Source organism: Carassius gibelio, chromosome A21, assembly GCF_023724105.1.
Source record: "Carassius gibelio isolate Cgi1373 ecotype wild population from Czech Republic chromosome A21, carGib1.2-hapl.c, whole genome shotgun sequence".
NCBI lineage: Eukaryota > Metazoa > Chordata > Actinopteri > Cypriniformes > Cyprinidae > Carassius > Carassius gibelio.
In genome coordinates, this window is record NC_068391.1 from 5,168,775 (window position 1) to 5,184,967 (window position 16,193).

The 16,193-nt window shown below is 35.8% G+C and overlaps 2 protein-coding genes across 5 annotated transcripts in view; both read right to left on the minus strand.

Annotated features, from left to right (window-relative positions):
- Nucleotides 1–2,206: 2,206 nt before the first annotated feature.
- sdad1 (SDA1 domain containing 1) lies at nt 2,207–10,079 on the minus strand. Of its 2 annotated transcripts, none has more exons than XM_052537733.1 (22): nt 9,867–10,079; nt 9,403–9,507; nt 9,221–9,319; nt 8,965–9,075; nt 8,801–8,872; nt 8,563–8,663; nt 8,409–8,466; nt 8,219–8,293; nt 7,614–7,715; nt 6,383–6,452; nt 6,086–6,189; nt 5,934–5,991; nt 5,742–5,800; nt 5,219–5,295; nt 5,007–5,104; nt 4,817–4,893; nt 4,262–4,388; nt 4,074–4,162; nt 3,800–3,987; nt 3,605–3,689; nt 2,528–2,689; nt 2,207–2,377 (listed from the first exon to the last, which is right to left on the minus strand). In XM_052537733.1, the coding sequence occupies exons 1-22, from the start codon at nt 9,954–9,956 to the stop codon at nt 2,333–2,335; spliced, it is 2,052 nt and encodes a 683-aa protein (XP_052393693.1). In that variant the 5' UTR covers nt 9,957–10,079; the 3' UTR covers nt 2,207–2,332. The 2 variants fall into 2 exon arrangements, with proteins under 2 accessions (XP_052393693.1, XP_052393692.1); XM_052537732.1 differs by having other exon boundaries at nt 4,074–4,165; nt 9,867–10,078.
- Nucleotides 10,080–10,765: 686 nt separating this feature from the next.
- The window catches only part of LOC127941830 (tyrosine-protein phosphatase non-receptor type 13), a 66,279-nt gene continuing 60,851 nt past the window's right edge, over nt 10,766–16,193 (minus strand). For all 3 annotated transcript variants that reach the window (XM_052537273.1, XM_052537274.1, XM_052537272.1), the window contains 11 exons: nt 15,968–16,133; nt 15,629–15,718; nt 14,137–14,243; nt 13,889–13,944; nt 13,370–13,467; nt 13,132–13,280; nt 12,858–12,948; nt 12,336–12,673; nt 11,917–12,132; nt 11,481–11,543; nt 10,766–11,396 (listed from right to left, as the gene is read on the minus strand). In XM_052537273.1, the coding sequence (XP_052393233.1) occupies nt 11,319–11,396; nt 11,481–11,543; nt 11,917–12,132; nt 12,336–12,673; nt 12,858–12,948; nt 13,132–13,280; nt 13,370–13,467; nt 13,889–13,944; nt 14,137–14,243; nt 15,629–15,718; nt 15,968–16,133 (1,452 nt within the window). In that variant the 3' untranslated portion in view covers nt 10,766–11,318. The remainder of the gene's footprint in view (nt 11,397–11,480; nt 11,544–11,916; nt 12,133–12,335; nt 12,674–12,857; nt 12,949–13,131; nt 13,281–13,369; nt 13,468–13,888; nt 13,945–14,136; nt 14,244–15,628; nt 15,719–15,967; nt 16,134–16,193) is intronic.

Here is a 16,193-nt window from a genome sequence, read left to right on the forward strand (position 1 = left end):
ACCTAGACAAGTCCAGCCGTCCTTCAGGAAATCAAGTTATTGCTGAATGTAACTTGGACCGTTTTGAAAATGTTACTGAGAAAACATAAACTGGTAGGCTAAGTATTCATGCAGGAAGCAGAGTATTGTGGATTACTAGCTCTGTTGTACACAGAAATCCATTCTCATCTCATGTATATACTCGATATATTGTCATTCAGCCCTCGCATGCAAATGCAAACTAGACTAAAAAGTCAGGTGATTTTTTTTCTGTTCCTCAAAATATGGAATCTCTAGCTTTGTGAAAGCAAATTTCCCTCCTTTCTCTCTCCTTCTCTCTCCTGGTCCTGACTGCTTCAGAGCTCTGAGAACAGCCACAAGACAAAACAACTGGATGGAGAAGGAGAGAAGGAACTGCAGAAATGAAATACATAAGTGTCACATAAGATTATAGCGTAGAGCACACAGGATCCAAGACCCATTATCCAGGACACAGCAGAGCAGATCGCTCTGTATCTGAGAGGTTTGAACTTCATAAAGATTACAGGATGAACCACTGCCAGGTAACGAAGAACGATGCAACGCTACTTCCTGTTCCTGTGACGATGAGCCATATGACATAGAAGTGTGTAGGAAGACCAAAGAGAAAACTGAAGCTCAACAAAGAAACCTTGAGAACAGTCACTGGTGAGTTTTCATATGCATAAATACAATGAACAAATAAAAGAATTATTAAGTAAATCATGAAAAAAAATCGTATTTTTCATTCCTTCTTCTTCTCCGTACAGAATACTTTATAACTCAACGCTCTAATACAAACTGCTTCTCATTATCCTAGGTTGACCCATAGGAGAAGGTGTGCGGAAGTAATTGGGGATTTTGTGGCAAAGAAAAATGCAATTTACCATGAATGCCACACAATTAGGAAAATATAAGCATTATATATATTTAAAAAAAAATGTCATTTTTGTTTGTTTTGTTTTTTATTGTAGTGCAAGATGATCTTTAAGTTTCTTATTTCAGATTTCAAACGTTTCAGTATTTTGTCCTGCACATTGTTATTATATATATATATAGATAGATAGAATGAAACAGGAAGGAATATATATATATATATATATATATATATATATATATATATATATATATATATATATATATATATATATATATAAACATAAGAAATAATTATTATTAACAAAAATTATAATAATTAAAGCACCATGGGTGCTGCTAGTGCCTCTATTTGGTGTAGGCTGGGGCTCGGAACAAGTAGTTCCACTCACTATTGTCAGAGCACTGGAGTTTTCGGAAGCAAATACATATGGAAGGTAGTCCTTTGAAGGTGATGGAGGATGATTTGATGGAATATGAAAAACAAACAGAAACTTGCTACAGTGATCTATGGCTACACCTGGCATGGAAACAGCTGACAGTGTCAGAGATAAATTGATTTTATTCAAAAAACACACAAAAACATCACTGCTAACACATTAACTAAAATGGCGTGTGCTTGAAAATTATTTACATAAAACGCTGACCTTTAGTTGGCAAATATTACTCTTGAAACTTTTAATGTCCATGTAACAACTAACACCAGTCTCCCTATTTCCGGCAAAGTATAATTTAACAAGATTAAAACTTTAAAAAAGCCAATTGCTTTCAGTACACACTAGTATTTCCTAAGCTCATTCTGATCTCTACTGATCACAAGTCAAGGCTGAGATTTGTTGTGGTTATTATTACTAGAAAATAATTACATTTAAGAAGCTTCAGCTCCAACAAAGGAAGGGCAGTTTTCCAACCTGTATCTTCACCTTTAAAGCAAATTTCCAGACTATCCAGATGAAAGCAAATCTCTGCCGAAGTGTTGTAGACGCACTACACAGCTGTCACTAATGATATATATGTGTGTGTTTGGCATGACACTAGACAATAGAGATGCAAATAGAAGGGATCATATAGCACAGCTGGAAATATGTGGGAGGACGTTTATTCCTCTCAAATATTGGTTAGATGATTTTTTTTTGTTGACATTTTTATCATATACAGTGGTTCCAAAATATCTGGACACATAAAACATTATTGTATTAGATGACAAAATATGAAACCAAATGCTGTAGAAGTATTGTTTCATTGTTAGTTCATGCTTCAGTTATATTATTAAGAGTGCAGTTTGTCCAATGGACTATTTGAAGCTTGAATACAAAAAAAAATGGCAACAGCGTTTCGAATGTTTAATTGGTTTATTAAACATGAAAAATCAACACATCCGGGAGGTCTGAATATTGTCTTCCTGTACACAGAACGGTCCGCACAGATCAAATCAGCTCCAGTCCGTCACAGGACAGAATTACTTGTGTTTTCTCTTCTTCAAGAGTGCATCTCTTAATGCGATCTGAGAGGAAAATGAGAGAGGGAAAATCACTATTAATAAGAAATACTGCAGATACCCAAATACAACACACAAACTGAGGTTTCATGAAAAATTGCACAGATTAATTCCGTCTAAAGGTCATCCAGATGTGAAAGCAGCAGCAGGGCTCACCTGTTTATCTCTGAAGGAGCGTTTGCCTTTGGTCCTCACATCCTGACTGTGTCTCATCATGATGAAGTTCTTTTTTCGTTTCTTCTCTTTGTTACTGGTGCTGGCGAACGGGTTTAGCTTACTCCTCTTTTTAACAAACTCTTTCCTATCTGTCCGCCCAGCCTGAGAACGAAAAATGTCAAATATAGAAATTGTAAACAGTTTAACTTTTAATCTTGTTTTTCATTAATATGAGTTGTTAAAAAAAATAATATGCGTTTTCTTCTTTCAACATGCATACATAGGCTATATGTGTGTGTGTGTGTGTGTGACTCTGGACCACAAAACCAATCTTAAGTCGCTGGGGTATATTTTTAGCAATAGCCAAAAAAAATATTGTATGGGTCAAAATTATCGATTTTTCTTTAATGCCAAAAAATCATTAGGATATTAAGTAAAGATCATGTTCCATTTGGACAACTTTAAAGGCAGTTTTTAGATTTTTTTTGCACCCTCTGATTGCAGATTTTCAAATAGTTGTTTCTTGGCCGAATATTGTCCGATCCTAATTAACCATGTTTTTTTTTTCTAAAAGTTTGTGGTCAGTAAGATTTTTTTATTTTTATGTTTTTGAAAGAGACTTTTGAATTACTTGAGCTAAGAATACAGTAAAAACACTAACAGTAATGTTGTGAAATTACAAATTAGTTTTTCTTTTTTACAAATTATTTAACTTTTTATATTTTCTACTTGAATATGATAGCAATAGAATATGATTCCTATGATAGCAAATCAGAATGTTTTAGCATCTTTTCTCCAGTCTTCAGTGCCATATGATCCTTTAGAAATTTTTCTAATATTTGCTGAAACATTCTTTACAGTTGTGATGCTCAATAGTTTTGTGGAAAGTAAAAAAAAAACTAACAAAAAAACAACTTTTGTTTGTAACCGAAATCTTTGTAACATTATAAAAGGTATTAACTGTCACTCTTTACTGAAAATAAAATAAAATACTGATCCTCAAACTTTAGCAAGCACGCACACAAATATCTCAGAATTTCAGGTAAAAAAAAAAAAAATTATCATTTCCAGACTCACCATGGCTGTTGCCAGCCGTGTTTCTTTGTCAGATTTGGGTTTCTTGTGAAGACGCTCAATGTCTCTTAGACTAAGCAACTCGCCCCTGAAGAAAAAACATTCTATCATGGTTCAATTCATTTTATTATTCTCATATTTTTACAGATGAGAACGTTTCTAAAATCCTTTCAGTAAGGAAACCTCGACACATCCTACCTCTCCCCCTCTTCGTCACTTTCCACGTTCTTCCTCTTCTGTCCCTTTCCGGGGGCAGAGCTGACCTCTTTGGCCATCTGAGCGATGCGGATCTTCTTGAAGTCGTCCTGCGTGAGGAGTCGACTGGTGCTGACCGCCGCAGCTTTAGCTTTGCGCTCGTCCTCTGGAATATTCTGTAATTTCTCAGCCTTACATTCAAAAACACAAAGTGGGTTCATCTGCACCGTTTTCCACCATTACAATCAAATCATGTGCTTAAGTCAAAGATCCTCACCACTTCTGTTTGATCTTCATCAGAGGAGTGATGGACGTTCACCCACTCGCCATCATCATCATCCTCACTCATGCTGGCGCTCTCCCAGCCTTCTATTAGAAAGAGATGGTCAGAGATTTCAATGTGTCATAAAATCACATTATACTCTTTGCAATAATAAGCTAATGTTAATACAGCTTTTCACATACCTTCATCTTCTTCTTCATCTACGTTTTCCTTTACTTCCAGCACCTCAGCTCCAGGGATGTAGTCTTTGGCCTCCAGTTCTCCGTAGTTCTGGATTTTGGCCTCCTTGGAGGATTCTGTGGGCTTCCCCTGATAACAAAATAAATGTGAATATCTGAATGTACTCAACCGTACAAAAGACTGGGGTCTGCAAAGTTTAATGACAAAATGTTTTTAGTCTCGTCAAGGCTGCATTTATTTATTACCTGCAATACTGCAATATTGTGAAATATTATTACAATTTAAAATAAATGTTTTCTATGTTAATACATTTTCAAATGTAATTTATTCCTGTGATGCAAAGCTGAATTTTTCAGCATCATTGCTCCAGTCTCCAGTGTCACATGATCCTTCAGAAATCATTTTAATATGTTGATCCACCGCTCAAGAAACATTTCTTATTATCTATGTTGAAAGCAGCAGTCCCGCTTAATATTTTAGTGAAACCTGATATATTTTTATGCCATTTATTCAAGACATATGTATATTTCTATAATGTAATGTTTTAGGCTTCTCACCCGGTCTCTTCTGTGTAGCATGTGTGGATTGAGATCTCTGAACAGCTGGATAAGACCTCTGGCAGACATCACAACATCTGGAAGATAAAGACAATATTCAAAGCAAACTCTATGCTTATATCATAATTTTATACTAAATAGCTGCATGTAATGAACAGACAATGATCAATAATGATAACAAACGGCATACTTTTATCTTTGTGAGATTTGTACTGCGCCAGATCTTGAAGCAGATCTTCTGACATCGAGAGAGGACAGCGGGCAACCAATTCTTTTATGGCGTTGATTCTGTGAGATGAGGATGAACAAGAGAGAGCTATCATGAGAGGAGCAAATTACAGTATTTTGCATTATGTAATTTCCCGTTTCTTTGTATTTGAGTCGGATTTCCACTGCGCCTACCCAACTGTCATGGCCTCTCCTGAATTTCTGTCCGTTACAAAGTTATTGGCGATGGTCTTGATGACGGGCTCAATGATCTGTAGACGGAACAGGGATTTATTTATTATTTAAACTTAACTTGCAATTATTAAAATTTTAGGGTCAGTTAGATTTTCTTAATGCTTTTGAAAGAAGTCTCCTATGCTCTTACGATAAAAAACAGAGAAAAAAAAACAGTAATGTTGTGAAATATTATTACAATGTAAAATAACTTTTCTATTTGAATAGATTTTAAAATGTCATTTATTCCTGTGATTTCAAAGCTGAATTTCCATCATCATTACTCCAGTCTTCAGAGTCACATGATCCTTCAGAAATCATTCTAATATGCTGATTTGCTGCTCAAGAAACATTTCTTATTATTATCAGTGCTGCTTTCTCACTTTTGATCAATTGCATGCATCTTTGCAGAATAAAAGCATTATCCTTCTTTTTTTTTTTTTTATGTATAAATTATTATAAAGTCCTCACGATCAGTTCTTACCTCAGGAGGGACCAGCTGATGCGACGCCTGGGCGGCACACAACAGAATTTTGGTGACCTCTGAAAGAAAATGAATGAATTAACATGAAGAGATCATAAACAGCCTCTAAAGATATGGATGAATATTACATAAGAGACATTCAAAAACACATTACGACTCGGGTAAGTGTTTCATGAAGATCAGAGTGTTTACCTCTCTGATGGGGCTGAAGGAAGCGCTGGACAAATGGATAGAAATTAAAGAGGAAAAGCTGTAAAACAGAAGAAAAAACAGGTTAAAGTAACTAATGGGAAAAGATTAAATTCTAAAATGCACAAGTAGAATAAAATTCACTTATTAATGACCTCATGAATTCCCACAAGTCTAGAGATGAGCTCCATCATCATGATCTTCACTTCAAAACGCTCGTTTGAACTCTCCAGCTGCTTCAGGAGCTTCTCTGCAAAATCTGAACCACACAGATATTCGTTTCTAATCTAGGTGCTTTCATAGAAAGTGCTTCACAGTGACAGTTTAAGGATCAACCCTTGTGTGGCTGAACCTGCAAGCTTTCAGTTACCAGATATTTCACCTCTTCATTGCATCATCATCATTCCACGTTTTTGTGCTCTCTCTCTCTCGGTGTGAAAGGGTGCTCTTACCTTGAGGGTCGTGAATCAAGTGGATGGCGGAGAAATTAAAAACCTCCACTTTTTTCTTCTTTTTATGTTTCTGAGAAAAGAAAATGAAATTTAGCAGTGAAATTAACAAGGATTATTATAATGAATTTAAACTTTTATTACGTCAAAGAGAATGTGACCATGGACCTCAAAATCAGTCATAAGATTTGAATTTTCAAAATTACAATTTACACATCTCATATAAAAGATGAATACATAATCTTTCCATTGATGTATGGTTTATTAGGAACTGACAATATTTGGCCGAGCTCCAACTATTTGAAAATCTAGAATCTGAGGGTGCAAAAAAATCTAAATACTGAGGGAAAAGGCCTTTAAAGTTGTCCAAATGAAGTTCTTAGCAATGCATATTACTAATAAAAAATGATGTTTTAATTTATTTACAGTAGAAAAATGTACAAAATATATTCATGAAACATTATCTTTACTTTTTGGCATAAAAAAGGCTGTTGCTACAAATACACCCCAGGGTCACACAAAGTCTAGTCTCAGCCTCAGACGCGCTCACACTCACACCCACGGACCGTATGCTAAATGTCTGATGCATATTGGACACAAAAGTGGAAACACTTCAGGAGTGTCTAAGTCGTCATCTGATTGGTTGAATTCTACAGGATTTCCACGACACATGTGTGTCGCGTTCTTTAACGTTCCTCCTGGAAACAAAGATACCGTGACACCAAACCCCCTCACGAAATAAGAAAGCTGCCGTGTTTACAACTGTGACGACGAATGCTTATCAGGATCAACTAAACGCTGGATTTTCAAAAGTATGTGAAATATTTAAAGTTTGCGGCATAGAATATTTAAAATATGTCCGGGAGTTTTACACACTGGTCTGTTATTGTGGTGACATTTCGTCGCCACATGACGATAAACGAAACAAACTGTGATTGGTTGTTTGAAACGTCAGTCAAACGGCCTCATGGGCGGGCCTTGGCCAACGAAAGCCACCATGAATTCCAGAACCAGTCCCTGGCTACATATATAGTCTAACTGAAATAAAATAAAATCATCTTGATGTACTAAAATAACTAAAACTAAAGCTGAAATAAAAACAAATATATGAAAATATCAAAACACAACAGATTAAAATGAAAATATTGAAATGAAAACTAAAATAGCATCTAAAATGACTCGGAAACGAACAAACAAAACACTGATTAGCTGATTATGAAACACCAGATTTAACCTTGAGGACTTTCATGGCTTTCTCTAGTTTCTTCTTGTTTTTGGACGTTTTTTTTCCGGTTGAATATCGGACCATTAGATCTCTGGTCGTTGGCCCTTCGTCCTGCAGAGGAAAAACATATCACTTTGAATGATTTTTAAAACTAATAATAATAATATTTAATATTTAAAGTAGACTACAATTCACAAGTTTGGGGTTAGTAAGATATTACAATGTTTTGAAAGAAGTCTCTTATGAACATCAAGGCTAAAAACAACAATACTGTAAAATATTATAATGTTAAAAAAAAATTATCTATTTGGATACATTTTAAAATATAATTTCTTTCTGTGATGTGAAGCTGAATTTTCAGCACCATTCCTCCAGTCTTCAGTGTCACATGATCCTTCAGAAATCATTCTAATATACTGATTTGCTCAAGTAACATCTCTTATTATCAAAACACTCGTGCTGCTTAATACTGTGGAAAACCACGATACATAAAAGATTATCTGATGAACAGAAAGTTCAAAAGAACAGTATTTATTTGAAATAGAAATATTGTGTAAGATTGTTGCCTTTACTGTTACTTCTGATCATATAATGCATCCTTGCTGAATAAGTACCTCAGATTCTGAATCACTGTCTCTTTTTTCATCTTCATCTTTTCCCAGGAAGAACTTCAATCCAGCGACAAGGATCTGAGAGGAGATGAGATTTATTAACAAATTTATAATATAGTGTATGATAAATAAATAACTTGTCCTTAACTAATATTTCAATGCTGGAGATTCATATAAAGCCAAAAAACGAAACCTTTGTGACTTTGGAGAAACAAGCCGTGGTGATGACGTTCACGGTTTTGGTGTCATTCCTGGTAGGTTGAGTGAGAACAGAAAACAGAGTGAGTGCGGATCACACCTAATGGCATCATTTTATGTTATAAAGACACATCTGTTCAAGGACTCACCAGATGTTTCTTTTGTAAAGCTCAACCATTACATCTAGAGAGATCTTGGCAGCAGTGGGGTTTGAATCCCTCAGCATGGTGTACATGAAGTTCTGCAAGGTCTGAGCCCCAAAGGAAATACAAGAGCAGTGAGTCTTTATGTCAGTAAACAATTAATAAAGGGTAAATTATGAAATGCTACAGTCCTTCAATTATGTGACTTGAATGAAAAAATGAATAGTATGTCCAAGTGACTCACCGTGTTCATTTTGTTGTTCTTGTGCTTGGCATTGATATTTTTAATATCAGTCACAATATGGGTATATAAAGTCTGAGGAGACAGAGGACAATTTTTTTAGCAGTAAGTTTTGCAATAATTGAAATTCATAACTTGAAAACAGCATTGCAACATTAATAACAGACCTTGCGCAAAAGTTTGTCATGACAGCGCAGCAGCTCAAAGAACAGTCCCAGAAGACTGGTGGGACTGATCAGATCTTTGTTCCTCAAGAGGATGAGAGCTTTACAAAACGTCTGAAAGAAGAAAACAGATCTTTAAACATAAAGAACATTGTCTTCCCTGAAAGACAGAGTATCTTGGAGTTTATACCTAGTAAACTCTAAACACTAACTGAACTGAATGTCATTAAAGATTTTAAAAAAATGATGTTATTCGCACCATCCTGAGATCTGGCTCCAGCACCGTATGATGGTTTAAGAGCAGATCAGTCAGCTGCTGTGGGAAATCGGACAGCTCCTCTAAGTAACAGTGTCCAACCTGACGACAAAATCACAGGCAGTCAATAACACAACAACAGTCGAAACACACTGAAATACAAGACCATGGAAACACCTCCATACCTGAGCCAGGAACATGACCAGCTCTGCCAGGTCTTTGTTGGATTTGTCAGGCTGATGTTTAAAGATCTCCACATTTGACTGATAGTGACGATACTGTTGCAAAAACTGGAATAACATAAAATTAAGATCATTTAGATTATATGGACCAAAGGTTAAGATCTTTATTCTGTAGAATTAACAAGTAGCTAGTAGGAAATCAATCGCTGATTAAATTAACTGCAGAACCCATCGGTGTTTATTATCTATAATAACAGAATACTTACTTGATGGTGCCACTATTTGAGTAACGTTAGTATAGTGAATAAACACTAGCGAAATTAAAAAGAATGTGACACTATTACTTACTGGAAATAAAAGACTTCTAGTAACGTTAGGGTAAGTTTAATCAAGATGTAATATCACGAAATTATTTAGTTAACTAGCGACAATGCTAGTTAGTTGACAAATCTATATAGTTTATTTACCTCCTCTGTGTAGGACTTCGGATCCCTCTTGATCAAATTTTGCAACTGTGGAAGGTTCGTCGGTAACTTGTTATTGTGACGACCCGACATTTTTTTTTTCTTCTAAATCTAGGCGTCAAATATAAACGTTTATTTGATTATCCGAGCAACAGCGTGGCTCATGAGGAGGTCGCCATGCTGCCTTCAAAATACGGAAAGACTGAAAGGACATTCCGGTTTTCAGACGCGTCACTTCTGGTAACGTTATTTCGTCAAGCTTCGAATACGTTGTGAATCATTTGTTTCGAATCAGTATAACGTTATTTACAGGTGCTGCGTCCCTGTAAGCATTCAAACCTTTCTAAATAGTTTTCTTAATTAGAATTAGTATGTTCCACGCAGGCGTCCTCAGCGTGTGGTATTTAAAGCGCTTCGAAACAGTGAATCATATGGTGAATCGTTTGATTCAAATATTCGACATGGTTCGTTTCGTCCACTGGACATCAGAGGTACTGCAGGAGACCCATTTTTTTTTTCATCGGTTTAAATATTTTTTTGTTACACTACGTATATTAGTCTAACTGAAAAAAAAACAACCTTTTATATTGTTTTGCTGCTGGTTGGTTGAGTTGCGAGTTTCTGCAGCGTCCGATTTTAAAAAGTAGTATTTTATATTTCTGATGAAAACATCGACTCCCGAGTCATTTTATAGTCTAATATGTAAAATAATATAAAAAGAAAAAAAAAAGGGAGCACTGATAAATATGAACTTAATAGGCAATTTTTATATCAAACCAAGTAAAACCTGGTTGCATCCAAATAACATGAAAAGACACATAATTTGAATAAATAATAAATAACTTGCACATCATTCATCACAGTTGCAGAAATGGCAAAAATACAATGATTAGAGAAAACCATTAAAGGCATGATATTCTTTTATTTACAAATTGCAAATTGTCCAGTATGTAACAGCTTTAAAACATATCAACAGATTTCATAAGATAAATATCACACTAAATATAACACTTTAAATTTCTTCCATCACCACTGGACACTCAGTGATTTCTAAAAGATTTACAAAGCAAATACTGTCTGTATTCTGTCAAGGCAATATTTCCACCATCATTTTGTTTAAAATACACAAGAATCATTTTGTACCACAAAAAAAATATATGAATTAATTTCTTTTTTTATTTGATCAAAAATCTTTAAGGAATCTATAAAAACAGTTTTTACCAAAAAAAAAAAAGGGATAAATTATAAAAGAAGTAGCAGCCAACGGTCAAGAATGTAAGCGATAAGAATACACAAAATTCTGCAAGATTTGTACATGTCACTGACGTTCAAAAACATAATAAGACACATTTGTTCTGACGAGGTCAAAGCCCCTGATAGGAAAACATTGTGATGATATTTTCAGCTGATCTCTCGAGCCTATCAGAAGAGCAGAAAGGCACTGAGGTCCTCGCTTTATCCGGAGAGTTTCTCTTCAGCCTGCAAACATCTGAGCACATACAAGATGACCTGGTAGCAGAAAATATATTGTTCCTGGAGAGAAAAAAAAGCAAATGTTACTCACAAAAAAGCAGCAAAAATAACCTTCATTTAAATGCATCATTATAAAGCAGTTACCTCTGTTTGCACCATGCCCTGCCTCTGGAGTCTCATGGTACGGACCACATCTGATACGTCAAACTAATGAGAGGAAATGTGTGATTATTACATATAACCTCAATCATCACAAGTAGTTCCTGTGGCTCAGTGGTAGAGCATTGTGTTAGCAGCACAAAAACTCATGGGTTCATTTCCCAGGGAACACAAATATTGATTAAAACAATAAAAAAGATGTATAGCCTGAATGCATCGTAAGTCGCTTCGGATAAAAGCTTCTGCTAAATGCATTAATGTAATTTAATGTAAACATGTATGTTAGATAATTTTGTTATCATTATATTATACTGCTTAAAGGTGCTTTCAGCATTTCCATCCATTTTATTAACTTTTGCCATTTATTTAGTTATTCTAAAGTGTTGCCATAAACAGATACCAATATTATTTTACCACTTACATCTACATCTTTACTGATGAGGCCAAGAACCACGTCTATGCAGATGAGCGTTCCTGATCGGCCAATCCCTGCACTGCAGTGGGTGATGATGGGCCCTGATTGGTGGACGTGTCTCATGTAGGAAATGAATGTCAGGAGCTGTTCCGGTTGAGTCGGTGTTCCATGGTCAGGCCAGCCTGTGTAGTTCAGATGAGTGACTCTCTGGATCTCATTAGTCTGCAAGAGAAAAATACACATGCAGATTTTTTTTATAGAGATATGAGATATGTGTTTCTTTGGCTTAGTGGTAGAGCATTGCGTTAGCAGCGCAAAAGGTTGTGGGTTCAATTCCCAGGGTACGCACATACTGATAAAAACTGAATGCACTGTAAGTCGCTTTGGATAAAATTGTAAAATATGACTATATAACTGACTCTCACCTGGATGTCTTTGACTTCTATTAGGCGGATGACGAAGTTGTCCAGGTGCTGATCTTTAACCAGTGTGATCTGCAGCCGGTCGCTCACCATCTCGGGCGAGCGAGGCGTGTCGGGCCAGTACCTCTGACATTTCACCTTCCCCCCCTCCACTTCCTGTGTCATCATGGCGATCACGTTGGACTTCTGCTCCCAAACCATTTGCCAGAAGTCTCCCAGCGTGGTGGGCAGCGGCCCCTGGCATGCGATGTACAGGAAGTTCTCGTCTTTCACCGGCATCTTGATGAAGTTGGCATTGATGTAGCCGCCATCCTTCCCCAGCATGACCCTGGTTGTGTCGACTGAATCAAGAAGAAGAGAGATTCAATAGTCAATAGCACTTTATATAATACTGATTGTGTCAAAGCAGCTTCACAGAGATAAACAGGGAAATAGTGGAAATCAATTTTGGAAATTGTGGAAATTAACATACAAAAGGTCAGAGAAACACGCATTGTTTATACATCAGTGTTTTTCCTAACTCACATGGAATGATGTTCTTGTATCGGTTTTTCTTCTTGTTCTCTTTAGTCTGACCAATCAGACATTCATCCAAGGGGCGCAAATTCTGAAGGTTCTTTAAAAGAAAACACATATTTACAAATTAAAATGTGGGGTTTGTATCCATATTAGCATCAAAAGCTACATTCATTCCAAATTAATACTGGCATTCAAAATTTCGTGTAAGTGAATGAAATGTTCTAATATAAAAAATACAGATGTTCTACACTTGTATAGTACAATGAAATATTTTCTGTACCTCAAACTCTTGCAGAGGAACTTTCTGTTCCAGCAGGCCTCTCATCATGCGGACTATAGTGTTGAGATTAGTGGATGTATAATGACCGTCAGGAACCACTTTCACCAGAGGAAGAGACGTCAACTCTTCCTCAGTGACAACTGGTCCATCTGAGAAAGAGAGAGTGAAAATAACAAGTGTAATACTTGCAATGAGACAACCCGGTTCAATGAATAAATCTGAGCTGAAGCTGACTGACCTTCAGTAAATTTAGAGTCGATGTTCTCCATCGGCAGCTCATCACTTCCCCATGTGATCTCATCCTCATCCAGCTGACCCGACGATGACTGCAGGGCACTAAGAAGAGAACGAGATTTGATCAGAACAAACCTGTTAGATGAAACCCTGCTTGAGGACATATCTGTCAGGGTCAGCCGTTCTTCTAAATCAAACCGTACACCATGAACTAATAAAACAACATGCAAGCGTAACTATAACAGCAGACATTCATACTGAGTTACAGTGAACTTTTGAACAGTAGTGTACTGTACATCCAAACAATATTTAATCTACTCTATACTGTATAAAGTGCTACAATACAGTAAGTACTGTATAAACTACAAAAAGCCTGAATTCAGTCATGTTTACAGAATAGAAAGTGTTTCAGAAAATCATGTTGATTAATAATAAAATGCACTGAATTTTACTACACAAACACACATGCTGCTGATGTAAAAGAACTCAAAGAGTCAGATGAAGGTAGAATTCTTTTCCTCACCTGACGTTGAGTGCGTCATCAACATTTTCTTCCTGCCACTCAGCCTTCCGAGACGCCTGAAGACAGAAAAACATAGCATGTAATTCAGATAAACAGATGCATTGTTTTAAGTCAATAATATCACTTTAAAGTGATTCACCAAATGATTCACTGTTTCCAAGTCCATTGTTATCAGACTGGGTCTTATGAACGCAGTTTGACTGCTGTAAAACTGCAGATATTCAAAGTTTAATTACAGATGGCTGTACCTCTGGGGAGTCTTCCGGCAGAGACGAGCCATCACAGTCTGTGTCCTCTGATAGGTCACCACTTCCTTCTGTTCCCTTCCCTTTCTCTACAGAGCCCGTGTCATAGTCTAGAACACACACACACACACACACACACAATGGTGATCAAGTACATACCCCACTCTCACATCTGTAGGCGACATTCAGATGACCCATCTGCCAGAATGATGTGAACTAAAAACACCATATATCATGGCCAAAAATATCAGCACCCTTAGTAAATATGATCAAAGGCGGCTGTGAAAATGTATATGCATTGTTAATCCTTTTGATCTTTTATTTAAAAAATTCACAAAAATGTATTATCCATTGGATAATAAGAATTTATAATGGGAGGGAAGTATCATAATGAAATGTTTTTCTCTAATACACATTGGCCACAATTAATGGCACCCTTTTTTTCAATAATTTTTGAAGCCTCCATTTGCCAGTTTAACAGGTCTAAATTCTCTCCTTTAATGCCTGATGAGGTTAGAGAACACCTGACAAGAGATCAGAGACCATTCCTTCATCCAGAATCACCCCAGACCCTTCAGATTCCCAGCTTCTCCTCTTCAGTTCACCACACTCATTTTCTGTAGGGTTCAGGTCAGAGGACTGGAATGGCTCTAGCAGAAGCTTGGTTTTGAGCTCAGTTAGTTGGGCTTTGTTTTCCCTCCTCTTTATATTCCTGTGAAACAGGTAGCCATGGCTGGATAATTTCATGTTTACAATCACGCTGAAGTGCTCAAAATTGTGACTATGAATGGGAATATACTTCAGAGATATTTTACTCACAAGAATTTCAAGGGGTGCCAATAATTGTGTCCAATGAGTATTTGAGAAAAACCTTTATTTCATATTTCATGATATTCCCCCCATTTTAAATTCTTAATATCCAATGAAAGGATACATTTTGGTAAATTTTTTAAATAAAAGATCAAAAGGATTAACAATGCAGATGAATTTTCACAGCCTTCTTTTATATTTTTGAATTTTCACAGCCTTCATATTTACCAAGGGTGTCGATATTTTTGGCCATGATTGTATGCATGTATGTATATAAACCTTTTCATGAAATAACTTGACCTTTGCTTGAAATAAAATAAAAATCGAGTGAAATCGCTATAATGTGCTTGATAAACGAATCCTTAAAATATTTAATTAACGTAATAAAAATATAGAAATATTTCAAAACTAATGAAAAGTAAAACAAAATTGCTAAAACGAATTACTTATATTAAAATATATACATATAATTTAATATTTAATTTTATTGCTTTGATGGTATGTTAGTATATTTAAAAATGTATTATATTAAAAAGTAACGCATCATTAAATATTATAATTAAATGTTATAATGAAATGATTCATGTTTAATAAAACTGAACTAAACCAATTAAACATTTGAATAAAATCTATAGTAGGAACTCAATGCTACTAAAATCAGCTGGTCACGTGATCTTTACTGTACCTATAGGAGGGAGGGGAGGTGGGTTGTTGGTCTTGCTTTGCTCTGATGGCGTCTGGATTTTTGTCTTCACACCGCTGTCCTCACTCACATCTGAAACAGATTTTTGCAAGACTAAATTATTGCTCTTTTTTTTATGCAATAAAAATACAAAAGTAAACATATTTAAATAAATTAAAGAAAGAACCCTAAATAATTTTTCTTAAATATTATTTTAAAGATGCATATATTTAGTAGATAAACATATGCATCGACAATATAGATATTTATTTTCTTAAAACATTTTTATTTTATATTACAAATTTATTATTTTTATATTTGAGATTGACTTGTAGGCCGTACCGTTGTTGCCATTTACACCGTTGGATTGAAGAGGCAGAAAGCCCAGGTACGTGTTGGGCATTTGTTCAGGTGGACGGGAGACGGTGAGGTGCACCAAGCCTTTAGCTTTACGGATGGTGGTGACGGCTTTAGAGTGAGACACGCCGATCATCAGATCCTCATTGACCTGTACATAAACGCAACCACAGAATTAGCTTTCAGAGCTTGTTTACAATGTACTGCATTT